Source organism: Rhinolophus sinicus, linkage group LG11 (genome assembly GCF_036562045.2).
Source record: "Rhinolophus sinicus isolate RSC01 linkage group LG11, ASM3656204v1, whole genome shotgun sequence".
Taxonomy (NCBI): Eukaryota; Metazoa; Chordata; class Mammalia; order Chiroptera; family Rhinolophidae; genus Rhinolophus; species Rhinolophus sinicus.
This window is the reverse complement of record NC_133760.1, coordinates 6,275,047-6,291,210: the sequence shown is the minus strand read 5'-3', so window position 1 is coordinate 6,291,210 and position 16,164 is coordinate 6,275,047. Positions and strand designations below refer to the sequence as shown.

Sequence of the window (16,164 nt, the reverse complement as noted above, 5' to 3'; positions counted from 1 at the left end):
CAGCCTCTGGGGCTGCACGTCAAGGTTCCAAAGGAAATCGGTCTGGGAGCCCGATACTGAGAGTCCGGAGAAAGGAACTGCGGCTCAGAGACCACAAATCCCACAACAAGAGGCGGCCAAATCTGAGCAGGGACAATACCCTAAGATATGAGTCATGAGAGTCCCTGGAAGTTCTGAACTTTTCCCCCTACTCATTCACTCACTCACACACTCATGCACACAAGACTCAAAAAAAAAAGGAAAAGGAAAAAAGCCTACAGAGACAGGAGTTGGTGACGTAGACTTTTAATCCATACCTCCCTCTCTCACTATGGCAGCTGAGTAGGGAAAGTCTCCCAAAACTCCCTGAGAAGACTAAAAAAAGAGGCTTAGATTCTTAGACAATTCTGCAATAAAAGATCTATCTTCACCCCCTTCAAAAAGCATCAAGGGGTTCCTGGAATCTGAGTCAAGAATCCCATCCTCCTTGGCCAGACCCTGGCCAAGGGTGCTCCTGCTTGGCTTGAGGCCTGTCTGCATACCTTGGGATCTTTCCATCCCTCATTTGCCCAAAGCCAGATTTAGCAGACAGACCATGGATGGCAAGGGGCGCAATACCGGTGGCTTTCTACAAGCCCAGAGGGCATGTTTGTGTTGATTGACCTCCAGAAAAATCCATCCCATCAACCCCAGCAGCCCAAAGTCTTTGTGTGTTTTTTTTCAGGGGCTGAGAGGATGGATAGAATTCCACTCTTCTCACAAACTGTCCCAGCTATACATAGTTTATCTTGCATCAATCTTTCTGGCAGTGGTGAGGTATTGAACTTCTGGTTGTACCTTCATTTGATTTTTCACCAAAGTTGTCTGGAATTCCAGAACCCTCTCCCCTCTGCAAGGGCCCTGCAGGGTTCTTCACAGGCATTAGAACTGGGCCCCTCTAGAACAAATTCCCATCTAGAACCACTCCAGAAACAGAAGGAGAGTTGGTGAGTGCTTGCTCTAGAACATCCATGAGTTGCTTCAGTCCTGAAGACTGAGGAAAGGAGAAACATCTCTTCTAGAAAAGACCAGAATGATCAACACTAAAGAGGGGAGTTCCTGGTTCCTGGGTGGGCAGCCATCTAAAAGTACTCTGGATATAGGCTTGGAACTACAGGTGGGCACTGTGCCTTGCAGAACTGTCATGAGTCTCCCCAGACATTGCCAATCATCAGGAAAATGTCTTCTGCTGGTTCTAGAATGTTCAGGCAGTTGCAGGAAGCTCTGAGCCAATTAGAATCACTAGAAATGGGTGCCCACCTGCTGCTGGACCACCACGAGCTTCTCCAGAAGCTGCTAGGATTCTGGAGACGCACAATGCTGGCCCTAGATTGATCAGGCTATTCCAGAAAGACGCCTCGGCAGTTTCTGGAGTGGAGACAAGTCTGCATTAATGCCCACCCACTCAGGCAGGAAGGCAGCCTCCGGCTTGAAGATCCTGAGAAAGCTGGAGTCAGGCAGGGTGAAGTTGGCCAGGTAGACAGTGTCTCCACCGGCCAGGTAGGCGGCCCAGAAGCCAAAAGTACCAATAGTCATAATGGTGTGGTTGCACTGTGTGAGCAACGCAAAGTCCTTCTCAGGTGACTCCTCCTGCCCATCACCAGCAAAGATCACATCCCCCTGGGAGGTGTTGATGTTTTCCCGGCACCACCCCATGCCGTTGCTGGTGACCACAAAGATGGGGGCTTCATGCCGAGCCCGAAACCAGTCCATGGCCTGCTGGAGGTAGACGCCATCACCCACCACACCCTTCCAGCGTTGGGGCATAACCTCCAGGTAGTCCCCACGGCGCACGTGGACACCCACGAAAGTGCGCGGGAGGACTCCAGTGCCTGGCAGGCGGAGCTGTCTCAGGAAACCTTGGGCCTTTTCCCGAAGGTGGTCATGCAGGGTGAACTCACTCCGGATCTGTTCCCGGAGATGGTGGAAGAAGGTCCAGGAGCAGGGGAAGCCGGTGAGCTTCAGCAAAGGGTTCTTCAAGTGGGCGTACTCCTCTGACATCCAATCGTGCAGCTGCAACTTCCGCCAAGGCGTGTGGCTGTCCACCTCGGGCGCCAGCACAGGCAGGGTGATGCGGAACACGGGGGCCAAGGCAGCATGCATGTCCGGCAGGATAAAGGCCCGGCGGCCATTGAGCTGAGCCAGGGCAAGCAGAGTGGCATACTGCCCCATCTGATTTCCCAAGCGGCCCGCTGGGGAGATAGTCCAGGTGCCTGAGAGGGAGGCAGGGTTCTTGGGACAGGAAGAGGAGGTGTTGGGGCTCATCGGCGTGCCTGACAGGCAGAAGATGGCCACAGGATTTGTCAGCAGGTGTCGGTCTGCAAATAGGGCAGATAGGTCCAGGCCGTTGTGAAAGAGGTCTTGAGAGATGTGGAAAAATAAGACTGATGAAAGAACACACACTAGGAGGAAGGTCAGACAGAGATGACGTCGGCTGACGGCCCACATGGCTGCAGGGGATAGAAAATGAATTAGCAGAAACTCAGAGCTGGAGGGCCCCCAGCCTCTCTTCCCTCAGACCCAGGGGCCCGATGGAACGAAGGAACTGAGGGTTTAGACTCTGGGTCTGAGGGAAGAGCAACTGGAGACTTGGAATTTGGGGGGTGGGGTGGGCAGGGATGGGAGACAGTGAAAATTGCTGAATTCCAAGATAGCAATGGTCCAGGGTCCATAACCTTGTCCCCCTGTCTTTCAATCTCACGCTCCCCGCCTATAAGGCCTACTGAAGTTGGGCTGTGTCCCACCAACTCCTTTCTCAGGTGTATTTGTGTGTAAGGGGCAGTCGACCACAGAGGTGACAAGCGACAGGTCAAGTAGAACATGAGAAGCTGGAGGCCCAGGACTGATAACAGATCTTGATTCTTGGAGGAGCAGGAGTTGGGAGTGGGGTGGGGTGGGGGTGGAAGAGACTCCTGGGACTGAAGACGCGATTGCTGGATTTGGGGTATCCGCAGTTCCCACTAACCTGAGCTTCTGGCGGGTGGCAATACACAGTATGACAGAGAGCGCCGTCCCCAAGATCAGTTCACATCCGGTCGCCACGGAACCGTGGACTCCAAGTTCCCAAAACCCGCAGCCCTTCCCTCCACGCCGCCTCCCGGGACTGGCGGCGAGGGCTCGGCGACCAAGGAGAGTGGGCGCGGTCGCAGGTTCACAGCCTCTGTACCTCGGCAGCCAGGCAGACACCTCGGAAGCGGAGCCCCGCCCCTTCCCTGGGACCCGACCAGGCGCCCCGGGCTAGGGTGGTAGCCCTCGCGCCCAACCCTCTCCAGGCCCGGAGACGTGCCACCCTCGCCCTCCTCCTCCCAGGCACTGGCCAGCGAGAGGGCTCTGCCCCCGGCATCCTACCTGGCCACCTAGGAGCAGCGTCATCCATCTGTGGAGGTGGCGATCTAGCTCCCAGCTGCACTGCTGGATCCTGGCGTTCCGGTCCGTCAACCTCTCCCTCTTCCCCTCCGGTGCCTGGTTTACCACCTGCCGGGTGTACTTGGATGCGTTGAGCCCCTCCACGCCCCAACCCCTGGAGTGGGGCCCGAAACCCGGCCCCGGCGGGGAAGGCGATCCTCTGTCTCGGACGACGTCCTCTGGGTGGGAACGGAAAACCTGTTTGCCAGGCTGCACCAGGAGCGGATGGCAAGCCTCCTCCACTTCTCAGGGCCGCCCATCAGGGGCCGCTGACACCCCCACCCTGTTCACCCGCAAATTCGAGAGTCGAGGCCCTCAGACTCCTTTGGGGGAGACTCTAGGTCTGGCGCCTAACTGCTGCTTTCTAGAAGGGCACGTCCGGGAGGCAGCATCTCCCGAGAAAGGGAACGGGGAGAGTCCATCATCTTTGCCTGTGGCAGAGGCCAGAGCCCCGCGCGGGAAGGCTTCTGCCCCGCAGAGCTGAAGCTGTTTTGAAGGCTCCTGCCCTCCTCACCCTGGCCTGAGCAGTCTGACCATTGTCATTCAATGACTCAAAGACTCTGGAATTTGACTTGACTCCGCATTTGACTCTAATTCTTTCAGGCCCAGGGCTGGGGTTTGGGAGTCCTCAGATTGAGAAATCCAGGCCTCCAGCGCCTTCCTCCTTCAGCACCAGTGTCCCATCTCTGCACCCTTAGGTTCTAGGAAATTGCCCACCCCTCATTCCCTTTGGGTCTTGGATGTAACTTTCCCTTCCTGAGCCTAGCTCACCTGCCTCACCTGCCAACTCTGAGTCAGAGACTCTCCCAACCCCACCCCCAGGCTATTCTGAGAGCTTTTGTCTGGGATTGGGGTGGTAGCTTCTCTTGTGAAAGACACAAGATTGCATCAGAGAAGAGGAGGTGGTCAGGACATTTGATGTACTAGCGGCGTCTGGGCAGGGTTTGGTGAGGTTGAGATTGGAGGTGGCTCCCAGCCAAGTGAGAGGCTTCCAGATCAGGACACCTGTGTCCCTGTGAAGGACACTTTGGTCATGTGGCACTTGCTGCTTTCCTGATGATCCAAGAACTTCAGTGTCTGACCCCCAGAAACCTAGCAATTCAGGTGGGATGCAGAAATTCCAGTTATGGGACAAAATCTGCATCAGTCATCGAGGGAGGTGGGTGGTTTTATAGGCCCCCAGTGCCTCCTCCCTCAGACCCAGGAGTCCAACCCCCAACCCCTCCTCCCTCAGACCCAGGAGTCCAGTCCCACAGCTGGAAGGACCCTCTGATTGCATCATCTGTTCAGGCTGACCTGGCCACGGTGGAATCCTTGTTCCTGCCAAGTGGGTCAAATATCATGGGTCAGGCATGGGGAAAATGATTGGGCGGTTTTGTCTGGGTATAAATTCTGAAGCTTCTGCATCTATCCCAAGGGACTTGGGTGTCCTGTCGGCTGGGAATCCACATGCATTCGGGCCACCTGAGCACTCATCTGTAAGTCTGCTGCCCTGGACAAGCGGGCTCTGAAACAGAATCTAGACCATTCAGCTCTTCAGTCTCCAGACCTCAGACCTCGTCTGATGTGAGCCATTGATGGGCTCAGACAAGGCCAGTTTCCAGCACCTGGGATGGTGGGTGCTTGTGCTTGCTCTCTTGCTGGGAGCCTGCCAGGCACACCCCATCCCAGACTCCAGCCCTCTCCTCCAATTTGGGGGCCAAGTCCGGCAACGGTACCTCTACACAGATGACGCCCAGGAGACAGAGGCCCACCTGGAGATCAGGGCTGATGGCACAGTGGTGGGGGCTGCCCCTCGGAGCCCTGAAAGTGAGTAGAAGGCAAGATCTGGTCCTGAGAGAGGAGGGACTGGGAAAAGGCCCTCTGAGTCCCTGATCACTTTCTCCCTTCAGGTCTCTTGGAGCTTAAAGCCCTGAAGCCAGGTGTAGTTCAAATCTTGGGAGTCAAGACATCCAGGTTCCTGTGCCAGGGGCCAGATGGGACACTGTATGGATCGGTGAGTTTTCAGGACACCCCTCCTCCCACTCTATCCTTCCTCCCACCATCTTCATCATCTCGAGTACCACATCTGGCACCCGTGGCCTGGGTCAGGCTTGGTTCTGGGCTTTCTGCATGGTCCAACCTCTCCACAACCTGTGGAGCTGGGGCCTGTTGATACTAATGTTTGCAAAAAGGAGAAACTGAGGCTCAGGCAGGGACACCACTGGCTCCAATTCACAAGGCCTGTGAATGGCAGAATGGACTCAGAGACAGAGTCCTGTGTCTCGTAACTCTTGCTGACCCCAAGGGTTTCTACATGTCTGGCTAATGCTCTGGGAACCCATGGCCTGTACAGTGACCATGACCTTTGGTAGCCAGACTCCCCTGCTTGGCCTCGGTGAACCTTGACTGGTCCTTGGGCTGGAATGTTCCTCTTTGTGAAGTGGGGACAGGAAGGTGGACCTTGCAGGACTTCCCAGGGGTAAAGGAGGAGTCAGCTTTTATTATTTTGTGTCCTAGAGGATGGGGTGGGAGGCCTGGACCCCTGGGTCCTGCCATGGGAAGGTGTGGAGGTGTCTCTGATCTCTGTTCTTGTCCCCTCAGCTCTACTTTGACCTCGTGGCCTGCAGCTTCCGGGAGCTGCTTCTTGAGGATGGGTACAACATTTACCAGTCTGAGGCCCGAGGCCTCCCACTCCGCCTGATGCCTCACAACTCCCCATCTTGGGACCTGGACCCCTGGGGACCCACCCGATTCCTGCCACTGCCAGGCCAGCCCCCAGAGCCCCCAGAGCCTCCAAGGGTCCTGGCCCCGGAACCTCCCGATGTGGGCTCCTCAGATCCGTTGAGCATGGTATGGCCTTTGCAGGGCCGAAGCCCCAGCTACACTTCCTGAAGCCACAGACTATTATTGGGTCTCCTGTTTATTTATTGGGTTATTTATGTTATTTATTTTTCTTACTTGGAATAATAAAGAATCTGAGAGGATGATCAGAGTGAGCATATATGTGTTTGAGGGAAGTAATGGGATCTGCTTCCCTGTCTCCCATTGACCTTCCAAAATCCCCATGGCCCCCCATTGCCATAAATCTCTAGAAAGATCCCAGCTTTCCCCTGGGCCGCAGTTTTCTGCTCCAATAATGTGTCCCCAGGGACTGTGATTATACCTGCCCTCTGACAGGACAGTACTTATCCCTACCCACTCCACCCCCACTCTCGTGTTAATGTTGTGGAACTATTTCTCAGAGGTACCTCAATAACAAGGGATTGTTTTTAATGACTGCAGGCCCACAGCCTCATGGGAGATGTAGTTTTCTGAGTTCATTTAGCATTAGGAATGGGAAAACATTTTAGTCCTCAGGGCTGGGGCAAGGACTCTTGGATCCTGAGAATGTTACTGTTGCTAGAATGGTACTCTTGAATACTGAAGGATCAGAGGGCTGCACATCTGGACACGTGGGTCCCAGAAGAACAGGGGAATAGGAACCTGGACACCCTCGTGTGAGAGAGGACGTGCTGGGGGCTCAGAAGTCTGGTCTGAGGGTGGAGGGGCTGGAGATTGAAAGTCCTGGATGATGACTGGAAGATCGTAATACTTCTATCCAGGTACTCATGGACTTTGGAGTAACGACTGTCAAGGACATTCTTTCACAAGAGGGGAGCTTTGTCCAACCACTAAAAAGAAAGGACAATTACGTTACATGATAGAGATGCTAGTTAATCATCGCTATAATGACAATCATACTACAATATATAAATGTATCAAATTAACGTGATATACACCTTAAGTTTGCACAAGTTATATATCAAATATATTTTAATAATAATTTTTTTTTTCAAGTATGGAGTTTTGTCCTTCCAAAGGAGAGCCTATTGAATAATTCTGAGCTCTCTGAGGACTCAGGTCACCCAGTATCTTCTAATTTCCTGTAGCCTCCTACAGTTACCTGCTAATTGGAGCCTCTGATGTCACACATACAAACATGATTTGACTACTGTTGTTCTCAGATTCTCTTACCAAGTCCTCAGCTGTGAGGGCAACCACTCCTCCAGGGGCAAGAACTGGTTGGGCCTTCCAACCTTCACAGTACTTTTGCCAGTTTCCTTTTCTTCCTGTGCTGGTATTGGTTTGGCCCCACCCACTTAAATTTCAGTGTTCCTGGGGCTCCACATTCAGCTGGTTTTGTGGAAGATGTTCTTTGTGAACTTTTTCTTTCACTTGTTCTACAGAAGTAGGGTGGTTTGTTTTGTTTGTTTGTTTGTGTTTTTTGTGTGTGGGTGGGATTTAGGAAGATTAAGAAACTGTGCTGCCTAGCCTAAATCTAATAGTGAGGTAACATCAAACAAATTCCAACCGAGGGATCTGCTGCAAAGCAACTAGCCTTGACTCTTTGAAAATGTCAAGATCAAGAAAGAGAAAGACAAAGGAATTGTTTAGATGAATGGAGACCAGAGAGAGGGCACAATGAAATGCAGTTTGTTCCCCAGAACTCCTCATTGGTGCAGCTGTCTCCATCAGACCGCCCTGGCAAAACTTCTGCCAGTCCCAAACAGAACTCTCTCTCTCTCTCTCTCTCTCTCTCTCTCTCTCTCTCTCTGACTTTCAATAAATCTTTTCTTACTCTTAAAAAAAAAAAAGAGAAAAAGAAAAAAGTTGTTGAGCAAATCATTTTCTATCCTGGACATTTGTAAGACTCTTGATGACATCTGAATGCATTCTGTACATTAGATAGTAGTAATTTATCCATGTTAAATTTTCTGATTGTGATCATTGTATTATGATTATTTTTTAAAAAATGTCCTTGTTCTTAGCAAATACACACTGAAATATTTAGGAACAAAAGGGCATGGTACCAACAATGTTTTCTCAAATATTTCTGGAAATGTACATATATAATAATATATAGAGATAGAAAGTGAATGATAGAAAAAATGGGGTCAGCAATAGCAATAATTGGGGAACCTAGGTAAAGGACATATATAGAGTTATTTGTACAAGGCTTGAAACTTTTCTACAAGTTCAAAATTATAAGTTAAAGTTACTCCTGCCAAAAAAATTTTAAAAATTCCATGCTATAGCCCCTTCTAATTGCATTGATGAGCTTTCAAGAAGAAAGAGAAATCTCCAGACCTCCTCGCCCCCAAAAAAATATAAATAGAAGAAAGAGAGAGAGAGAGAGAGAGAGAGAGAGAGAGAGAGAGAAAGGAAGAAAAAGAAGAAAAAGGAAAGGTCAAAAAAGGAGGGGGTGTGGAAGGGAGGAAGAAAATATAAGAAAGAAAGTGAAACTCAGAGTGGAAAGTGTGAACTGACTGCAGTTTCCTGTGAGAGGAAACTTTTTTTTTAAATTAAAGTTTATTGGGGGTGACAGTGGTTAGTAAAGTTACATAGGTTTCAAGTGTACAGTTCTGTATTACATCATCTATGTATCACATTGTGTGTTCACCACCCAGAGTCAGTTCTCCTTCCATCACCATATATTTGATCCTGTTTACCCTCGTCTACCACCCCATTCCCTCTTACCCTCTGGTAACCACTAAACTATTGTCTGTGTCTGAGTTTTGTTTCTTTATTTGTTTGTCTTGTTCCTGTGTTGCTTTCAGTTTTATATCCCACATATCAGTGAAATCATATGGTTCTCAACTTTTTCTGTCTGACTTATTTCGCTTAGCATAATAATCTCAAGAGCCAACCATGTTGTCGCAAATGGCACTATTTCATCTTTTCTTATGGCAGAATAGTATTCCATTGTATATATATATACCACATTTTCTTTGTCCAATCATCTATCAAAGGACACTTTGGTTGTTTTCATGTCTTGGTCACCATAAATAAAGCTACAATGAACATCTGAGCACATGTATCTTTATGGATAAATGTTTTCAGATTTTTTGGGTAAATACCCAGGAGAGGGATTGCTGGGTCATATGGTAATTCTATTCTTAATTTTTTGAGGAACCTCCACACTGCCTTCCATAGCTGCTGCACCAGTCTGCATTCCCACCAACAGTGTATGAGGGTTCCTTTTTCTCCACAGCCTCTCCAATACTTGTTATTATTAGTCTTATTGATGATAGCCATTCTAACTGGTGTGAGGTGATATCTCATTGTGGTTTTTATTTGCCTTTCTCTGATGATTATTGATGTTGAGCATTTTTTCATATGTCTATTTGCCATTTGTATGTCCTCTTTGGAGAAATGTCTATTTAGGTCCTCTGGCCATTTTGATTGGATTATTTGTTCTTTTGTTGTTGAGTTGTATGAGTGTCTTATATATTTTGGATACTAGCCCCTTATCAGAGGCGTTGTTTGCAAATATCTTCTCCCATTTGGTTGGTTGACTCTATATTTTGTTGATGGTTTCTTTTGCTGTGCAGAAGCTTTTTAGTTTGACATAGTCCCATTCATTTATTTTAGCTTTTACTTCCCTTGCCTTTGAGGTCAAGTTCATAAAATCCTCTTTGAACCCAAGGTCCATAAGTTTAGTATGTTTTCTTCTATGCAGTTGTTTTGTTTCAGGTCTTATGTTTAGGTCTTTGATCCATTTTAGTCTAGTTTCATTCTTTCCTCCCCCTTTTTCTGCCTCCCCCCCCCCACTCCGGTTCAAGCTGTTGTTTCTCAGCCTAGTTGTGTAGGACACAGCTCCCTGGCCCATGCTGGTATTATGAACCTTGCGCTCCCCCCAGCTAAGGCAGTTGGTCGCCAGTCGTTGGTGGGCCACTCACGATGGTTGCTGGCCATTCACGGTAGCCCACGGCAGTACACAGCAGCCCACACTGGCTGCCAGCCATCATGGCAGTACACAGCAGGCCACAGCAGCCCAGCTCCAGGGAGAGCCCTTGTTCACAATCTTAGCTGTAGAGGGCGCAGCTCACTGGCCCATGTGGGAATCGAACCGGCGACCTCGGCGTTAGCAGCACAGAACTCCAGAGTCATCCAGGTGGCCCTGGTTTCATTCTTTGGCACGTGGCTTTCCAATTCTCCCAGCACCATTTATTGAAGAGGCTGTCTGGAAATGTGTTTCAAGGTGAAGCTCCAAGGGCTTTCAGTAAAAGCCTGATGTTTATTTTTATTTTTTTAAGGAGGGTGCAGCTCAGAGTGGCCCACGTGGGGATCTAACTGGCAACCTTGGTGTTATCAGCTCCACGCTCTAAACTGAGCTAACCAGCCATCACCCCCCCATCCCTCCTACCCCCAAACCCATCCTGTGTTTAAAATACCACGAATACTATTCAACCTTAAAAAGGAGGGAAGTTCTGACACGTTACAACATGGATGAAACTTAAAAACATTTTGCTAAGTGAAAGAAGGCAGACACACAAAGACAGAGACTGTATGATTCCACTTATAAGAAGTACCTAGAATAGGCAAATTCATAGAGACAGGAAGTGGAATGGTGGGTGCCAGAGGCTGGGGGAAGAGGGAGATGGGAAGTTGTTTACTGGGTACAGAGTTTCAATTTGGGATGATGAAAAATTCTGGAGATGGATGATGGTGCTGGTTGCACAACGTGAATGCATTTGTAATGCGCCTGAACTGTACAGCCAAAAATGGTTACAATGGTAAATGTTATGTTATGTGTATCTTACCACAATAACAAAACAAAACTTCACCAAACTGCACTAAGAAAACTTCAGGGAGATCTTCCTGTTTCTCCTTGGGCTCTAGATGAGAAAAAAATGATTCTCTACTGAAAATTGTGTAACCATCCGACCAGTCTCACGTGGAATGGGTATGAAATCAAACTGGATGCCTGAGGCATGCCCAATCTGAGAACGTGATGGAATAGCAGTTGGACTAGTGATAGGGCTTCTGGCCAAAGCAAATTTCTCTCTCTGGAGAGACACCACTCAACTCAGATATCACAGAGGAAATCTTGAATGAGCTCATAATCCAAAGTCACAAAATTTATGAGGGAACTAGACACGTGGCATATGCCAGCAGATACACTGAACAAGACTGGATGGCTCTGCCCTCCCCACGATAACTTTAGTGTAGAACTGTCAGAGAAAAATGATCGTTCAAGATCTTTTTTAAAAATTATGACCAAATACATACAGCATAAAATGTACCATCTTAACCATTTTTTAAGTGTACAGTTCAGTAGTATTGAGTATATTCACATTATTGTGCAATCAATCTGCAGAACTTTTTCATCTTGCAAAACTAAACTTTTGTACCTATTAAATGACAACTGCCCATTGCCCCCTCCTCCCAGCCCCTGGCCATTATGATTCTACTTCCTGTTTCTATGAATTTTACTACTTTAGATACCTCATATAAGTGGAATCATACAGTATACCAGAAGCGATGTGTGATTCGGAGTGTTGTCATCATGGAGGATGACTTATGGGCACACTTTCTTTTTCTTTTTTTTATTGGGGAGAGGGAACAGTGCGTACATCCGGGACTTTTCCAAGTCAAGTTGTTGTCCTTTCAATCTTAGTTGCGGAGGGCGCAGCTCACTGGCCCATGTGGGAATGGAATCGGCAGCATCGTTGCCCAACCAACTGAGCTACCTGTCCGCCCCAGTTTTAAGTCTTATGTTTAGGTCCTTGATTTAAGTTAATTTTTGCATAACATATATTGTAAAGGTCCAAATTCATTCTTTTGCGTATGGATATCCAGTTTTCCCAGTACCATTCGTTGAAAAAATCGTGGTGAAATCTTTTCCGGTCAGAAGAGCTTTTGTGTATGAACAAAACTATTCACAACAATTTGTTTTTTGGTAATGATTAATTAATTTTTAAACAATCAACTTTTCTCTAAACATTCACTGACTACTTCCACAGCTAAAAATAGGAAGCTGTGAATTTCACAATTTTAGATTTCCCCAAACATTTGAACACTGATTACAAATTTAATCAATAAACTTTTCACAAAGTCTGGTATTTCAGATTGCTTTAAATGTGCCTTGAGTGAAAGGATTAAGAAGTACAAATTGCCAGTTGTGAAAACAGTCAAGGAGATGGAAAGTACAGCAAAGGGAACATCGTCAGTAACATCGTAATAAATATGTATGGTGTCAAATGGGTACTAGACTGACTATGGTGATCATTTTTTAAGTCATATGAATGTCTAACCATTATGTTGTACACCTGAAACAAACATGATACTGTATGTCAACTGCAATTGAAAAAAAAAAAAAAAAAGCAGTACCTGGAGGGGAAAAGTGCCTTGAGTAAAAGTGTCTTAAATGGAAGTAAACCAGTACTACAATCTTGATAATACTTTTCACAAGTCTAAATAACAGATTCTCACAAATGCTCTAAATATTGTCAAGGACAAATAGGAGTACACTGATGATCACATTGATTAGTTTCCTTAGATTAAACTGCTTATAAAAGTGTCGATGTCATGGGTCTAAATTGTTTCTTCAATACCTCTATTCTGATCGAGATTTGGATTCAACAATCCTAATACTTCCTCTTCCCTGTGATTTTTCTTACCTAGAAGAGAGTTAGGCTTCACTCATCCACCAGTGAAGTTGAGTTAGCAGTTTGATGGTTCAAGATTTGGCCCTGCGGTCCCTTCCAAGTTGATCCGCACCAAGCCAGAGTCCCAGAACGAGACCCTTATTTTTTTAGGCAGAGCCATGAGCATATGACTTAGGAAGTTGATTTTTGTGAACCTCAGTTATCTCCCATGGCTGTTTGCTGAGTGCCATATCTTTATAGTATAGCCTGGAAAAGGTGTTCAAAGAGTCGTATCATTTTTTAGTAGAGTGGGAGGAGAGATTGTTTATCAGCTGTTTGTTCTGGGGCCTTCTCCGTAAAACATGTGGAATGTTTACTCTTTATTATACACCCAGAGTGAGTCCGTATTTGCTCTGCTTGTCCTGATGCGGCTGCGCTGCTGCCTCTTCAGCACGAAACTCACCTTCCAACCCTGTGACCCCCTTTGCCAACTGATGAGAGTGGGAAGGAGGCCTTGGCAGGAGACTGGGAGACAGGCGGTGGCACAAGGGACTTCTTTCCCACCTCCAGCTCCAGTCTGCATCTTGCCAATAGCCACAAGCAGTGATGGGCAGCTTCCAGTTATTTTTAGTACTTTCAGCATTAGCCAGCTGCATGGCCTTTCCAGGGACATTTCCAGCCTCCATGGACTGAGCTATGATTCCCCCATTAGCCATGCTCTCTTGGAAGTCGGAACACTAGCTGCCTGGAGCCCCCTCCCTTGAGATCTGACTCCTACCCTGAAGGGTCCATTCCTCCAAGTTTCTACAGAAATCTGGGCTTTGAGTTGCTTCTGATAACTACTATCTCTACTACCTCAGGGATCATGTTTTGCTCTCCCAGCCTCCTAGCACTTGTGGAACCAATTCCCTTTAGTAAATTCCCTGTATTTGAAATACCTGGACTGGTTTCTGTTCTCTTCAGCAAACCCAGAAACCTGAAGATGTAATGTACAGCATGGTGACTATAGTTAAACTGGATTGCATATTTGAAAGTAACGAAGAAAACAGATCTTAAAAGTTCTCATCACAAGAAAAAAAATTGTAACTATGTGACATGATGATGTTAACTAAACATTGTGGTAATTATTTCACAGTATATACATATATCAAATCATGATGTCATCCACCGTGAACTAATTGAAAATTATTTGTCAATTGTACCTCAGTAAAACTAGAGGAAAAAATAGGTAGAAGCACAACATCAAGTATTGGTGACAGTGTGGAGCAACTGGAACTCTTACACACCACTGGGAGGAATATCCAACGGTGCAGCCACTTTAAAAAATAATTTGGCAATTTTTCATAAAGTCAAACATACACCTACCCTGAAATTTCACTCCTAGGTGTTTACTGAAGATAAATGAAAACTTATATCCACAAAATGTCTTGCACAAGAATACTCACAGCAGCTTTATTCACCATAGTCAAAAACGGAAATGACCTAATATCCATCCACAAGAGACTGGATGAGCAAACTGTGTACAATGTGATAGACAATGGAACACAGCTCACCAACAAAAAAGAACAAATGGTTGATAAATGCAACAGTTCAGATGAATCTCAAAACAGTATGCTGAGTAACTAAGCCTTACATAGAAGAGGAGATACTGTATGATTCCCTTTATACAAAGTTATAAAAAGAGGCACAATGAATCTGTAGGTGAATCAGAATATGGGCTGCCCAGGAGTAGGAGACTGACTTGGGAAGGACCTGAAAGAACTTTCTAGGCAGATGGAAATATTCTATATCATGAAAGGGGTGTATCCATTTTCCCAAATTGTACAGCCAGGACCTGTGTGCTTTTAATGTATGTAAAATTTTACCTTTAGAACATTGTGAGCAATATATAAATAAGTGAAGAAATGGATGGGGGTATAGATGAAACAAGAATGGTAGTTTGTTGGTAATTGTTGAACTGAGTGATGGGTCCATGGTAGTTCGTGTTATTATTGTGTTTGGTTTGTATATGTTGAAATGTTTCCATAATAAAAAAGTTTTTTTCTCTAAATAGTGGTCAATAATAACATGTAAGTCAGGTGACAGGTGATCAAAATTAAAATGCTCCGAAATCCTTTGATTGTTCAGGAATATGGTAAAGATATTATTTATGCTTAGACTTTGCCACCTAAAAGACGCACGTTTAAATTTGAAGGGTGGCCTCTAAGAGAATTGAAACTGAAGGTATAATTTCCAAACCAGTAAAGGAAAGAATAGGGGATAAATAATACTCAGTCATCCCAAAAGAAGGAAGGAAAGGAGAAAAATAAGCATAAATAAAACAAGGACAAATAGAGATTACAAAACAAAATGGTAGAACACATATGTATATTTTTCATGTGGGTAACAGAGCTGCCATGAGCCCTCCCTAAAGGTTTTACTAGAGGTGAACGGAATGGAAATATTACATCAAAAGAATAGAGGAATTAAGAGAGATTGTCTATAGGGGGCCGGCCCGGTGGCTCAGGCGGTTAGAGCTCCATGCTCCTAACTCCAAAGGCTGCCGGTTCGATTCCCACATGGGCCAGTGGGCTCTCAACCACAAGGTTGCCAGTTCAACTCCTCGAGTCCCGCAAGGGATGGTGGGCTCTGCCCCCTGCAACTAAGATTGAACACGGCACTTTGAGCTGAGCTGCCTCCCAGATGGCTCAGTTGGTTGGAGCCTGTCCTCTCAACCACAAGGTTGCCGGTTCAACTCCCGCAAGGGATGGTGGGCTGTGCCCCCTGCAACTAGCAACGGCAACGGCAACTGGACCTGGAGCTGAGCTGTGCCCTCCACAACTAAGATTGAAATGACAACAACTTGACTTGGAAAAATGTCCTGGAAGTACACACTGTTCCCCAATAAAGTCCTATTCCCCTTCGCCAATTTAAAAAAAAAAAAAGAGAGAGAGAGAGATTGTCTATAGAAATAAAGGAGACTTCTGACTTGAAAGTGATGGTAGGGAAAAAAACAGCCATTTTTGCTCTCTTCCTCTCATAAAACACCCCAAATCAAAAAGAATACCTTTTTCCCCTGATGTGTTTCACCTAGCTCTTTATCTTGGAGCTCTTTCTTTATGAATACCTAGAGAGCATTTCATTTTTTTATACAGCAGTATAGTATTCCATTGGTTGAATGGACCATCATTTATGAGCCCATTTCCTTTTAATGGATACTTGAGTTGTTTCCAGTCTCCTTCCACATCAGAGAAAGTTACAATGAATAACCTTATAAATACTTCATTCAGTGTATATGTGGATAACTTGTACGCCTTTTATAGAGGGCAATTTGGCAACATCTGTAATATTGCAAATGTATCCTTTGGCC

At 46.5% G+C, this 16,164-nt stretch overlaps 2 protein-coding genes across 7 annotated transcripts; one reads left to right on the top strand and one right to left on the bottom strand.

Annotated features, from left to right (window-relative positions):
* Nucleotides 1–272: 272 nt before the first annotated feature.
* Nucleotides 273–4,547, bottom strand: FUT1 (fucosyltransferase 1 (H blood group)). Of its 6 annotated transcripts, XM_074316143.1 has the most exons (4): nt 4,195–4,547; nt 3,367–3,602; nt 2,984–3,178; nt 273–2,468 (listed from the first exon to the last, which is right to left on the bottom strand). In XM_074316143.1, the coding sequence occupies exon 4, from the start codon at nt 2,464–2,466 to the stop codon at nt 1,354–1,356; it is 1,113 nt and encodes a 370-aa protein (XP_074172244.1). In that variant the 5' UTR covers nt 2,467–2,468; nt 2,984–3,178; nt 3,367–3,602; nt 4,195–4,547; the 3' UTR covers nt 273–1,353. The 6 variants fall into 6 exon arrangements, with proteins under 6 accessions (XP_074172244.1, XP_019596990.1, XP_074172242.1 ...); XM_019741431.2 differs by having other exon boundaries at nt 2,984–3,602; XM_074316141.1 differs by lacking the exon at nt 2,984–3,178.
* Nucleotides 4,548–4,824: 277 nt separating this feature from the next.
* On the top strand, nt 4,825–6,389 carry FGF21 (fibroblast growth factor 21). The gene is made up of 3 exons (XM_019741462.2): nt 4,825–5,232; nt 5,316–5,419; nt 6,007–6,389. The coding sequence occupies exons 1-3, from the start codon at nt 5,001–5,003 to the stop codon at nt 6,295–6,297; spliced, it is 627 nt and encodes a 208-aa protein (XP_019597021.1). The 5' UTR covers nt 4,825–5,000; the 3' UTR covers nt 6,298–6,389.
* Nucleotides 6,390–16,164: the final 9,775 nt, after the last annotated feature.